Source organism: Tamandua tetradactyla, chromosome 25, assembly GCF_023851605.1.
Source record: "Tamandua tetradactyla isolate mTamTet1 chromosome 25, mTamTet1.pri, whole genome shotgun sequence".
In the NCBI taxonomy this organism is placed as follows: Eukaryota; Metazoa; Chordata; class Mammalia; order Pilosa; family Myrmecophagidae; genus Tamandua; species Tamandua tetradactyla.
In genome coordinates this window covers 2201137-2203079 of record NC_135351.1, presented here as the reverse complement: position 1 = coordinate 2203079, position 1943 = coordinate 2201137, and the positions used below count along the sequence as shown (strand labels likewise).

The 1943-nt window shown below is 38.5% G+C and overlaps 1 protein-coding gene across 1 annotated transcript; it reads left to right on the top strand.

Moving 5' to 3' along the window:
- Positions 1–575: 575 nt before the first annotated feature.
- Positions 576–1141, top strand: LOC143669169 (large ribosomal subunit protein eL21). Its single transcript, XM_077143763.1, has one exon. The coding sequence runs from the start codon at positions 613–615 to the stop codon at positions 1093–1095; it is 483 nt and encodes a 160-aa protein (XP_076999878.1). The 5' UTR covers positions 576–612; the 3' UTR covers positions 1096–1141.
- The last annotated feature ends 802 nt before the right edge of the window (positions 1142–1943 follow it).

Here is a 1943-nt window from a genome sequence, read left to right as displayed (position 1 = left end):
ATACCTTGGAATATTACTCAGCAATAAAAGGAATGAGCTATTAATAATCACAACTTAGATGGCTCTCAAGGGAAATATGCTGATGGAAAAAAAGCCAATCTCCAAAGGTCACCTGCTGTTATGACTCCATTTATACAACATCTTGAAATGACAACATTATAGAGATGGAGATGCCTGGGGCTAGGAAGGAGGGTATGGGCAAAGTTGGCTGTCCCTATAAAAGAGAGGAACAGGGATGGAAATGTTCTGTGTCATGATCTTGGAGGTGGTTACAGGAATCTACAAGGTGATAAAATTGCATAAAGTATACACACACACATACAAATGAGTGCATGTGAAACTGGTGAGATCTGAATGATGTCCATGGATAATGTCAGTGTCCCTTACTTGGTTGTGATGTTAGAGCTATAGTTTTATGAAATGTGACACATCAGGGCAAACTAGATGGGATACATGGGATCTGTGTGCATTAGTTCTTAGAACTGCATGTGAATTTACAATAATCTCAAAATATACATTTTTTTAAAATATTGAATATACTTAAAGAGAAGCTATTAAAAGTGAATGAGACCCCTTTCGGCCGGAACCGCCATCTTGCAGTGATTTGCCAAAATGACGAACACAAAGGGGAAGAGGAGAGGCACCCGCTATATGTTTTCTAGGCCTTTCAGAAAACATGGAGTTGTTCCTCTGGCCACATACATGCGAATCTACAAGAAAGGCGATATTGTAGATATCAAGGGAATGGGTACTGTTCAAAAAGGAATGCCCCACAAATGTTACCATGGCAAAACTGGAAGGGTCTATAATGTTACCCAGCATGCTGTTGGTATTGTTGTAAACAAACAAGTGAAGGGCAAGATTCTTGCCAAGAGAATTAATGTGCGTATTGAGCATATTAAGCACTCTAAGAGCCGAGATAGCTTCCTGAAGCGTGTAAAGGAAAATGATCAGAAAAAAAAGGAAGCCAAAGAAAAGGGTACCTGGGTTCAACTGAAGCGTCAGCCTGCTCCACCCAGAGAAGCACACTTTGTGAGAACCAATGGAAAGGAGCCTGAGCTTCTGGAGCCTATTCCCTATGAATTCATGGCATAAGAGGTGTAAAAAAATAAAACACTTGTGGATTGTAAAAAAAAAAAAAAAAAAAAAGTGAATGAGAAAGTCTATGAAAGAAATGTAAATGGCATGTAGATATCAAGGCTGTCTAAAATTCTTTAGAATACTCCAACTTTCACACCCAGTACATCAGAAATCTTGCTTGTAACTGAAATAAATTTAAATACTAACCCACACTTATTGCCTGCTTTCCCCATCCAGCCTGTTTTCCAAGACATGGGAAAGAGTGGCTTTGATCATCGCTCATCAAGGGCTGGCCTCTTTCCAAAAAGCTGGCTTCCACACATCAATCAAGCAAGAGTAAAGGACATGGGGACAATAAACAGGTGAAAAGTTTACCTGATTAGCCAATGATCATTTCTTCTTCTACACTACAAAACTTAAATCTTGTAACTTGTGATTGTTTTATAACACTAAGATCTTACATGGATTTTACTTCTTGGCAGGTCTATAATCTGTTTCATCAGATAAATTTCATGGGCCAGAACATCTTTTGTTATTATTTTTTATTATCTAAAGTGCTTAGAACTGCACTAATCTCACCATCATGACTCCTGACTACTGTTGGAATTATTGATTACCAGTTGTCATTGAATAGCTCCTTTGAAGTACTTTTCATTTCCCCAGAAGTGGCAATGTATTTGATCCAATCTACCAACACAAGTACAGCCAGTTACTAGTTATCTTTGGTAACTGAGAACAGGATAGTACCTAGATGGAGATTTATGTTCAGAAATGAGTTGCCCAAAGGTGATGACAAGAGAGGAAATGAGGAGAATGCTCTTTCCATCATCCATTCAAAATGTTGGTTAACCAGCAACAGTGGT

Bases quoted from the DNA above. Each gene is read 5' to 3' on its own strand.
- LOC143669169 (XM_077143763.1), top strand. From the start codon at position 613: ATGACGAACACAAAGGGGAAGAGGAGAGGCACCCGCTATATGTTTTCT.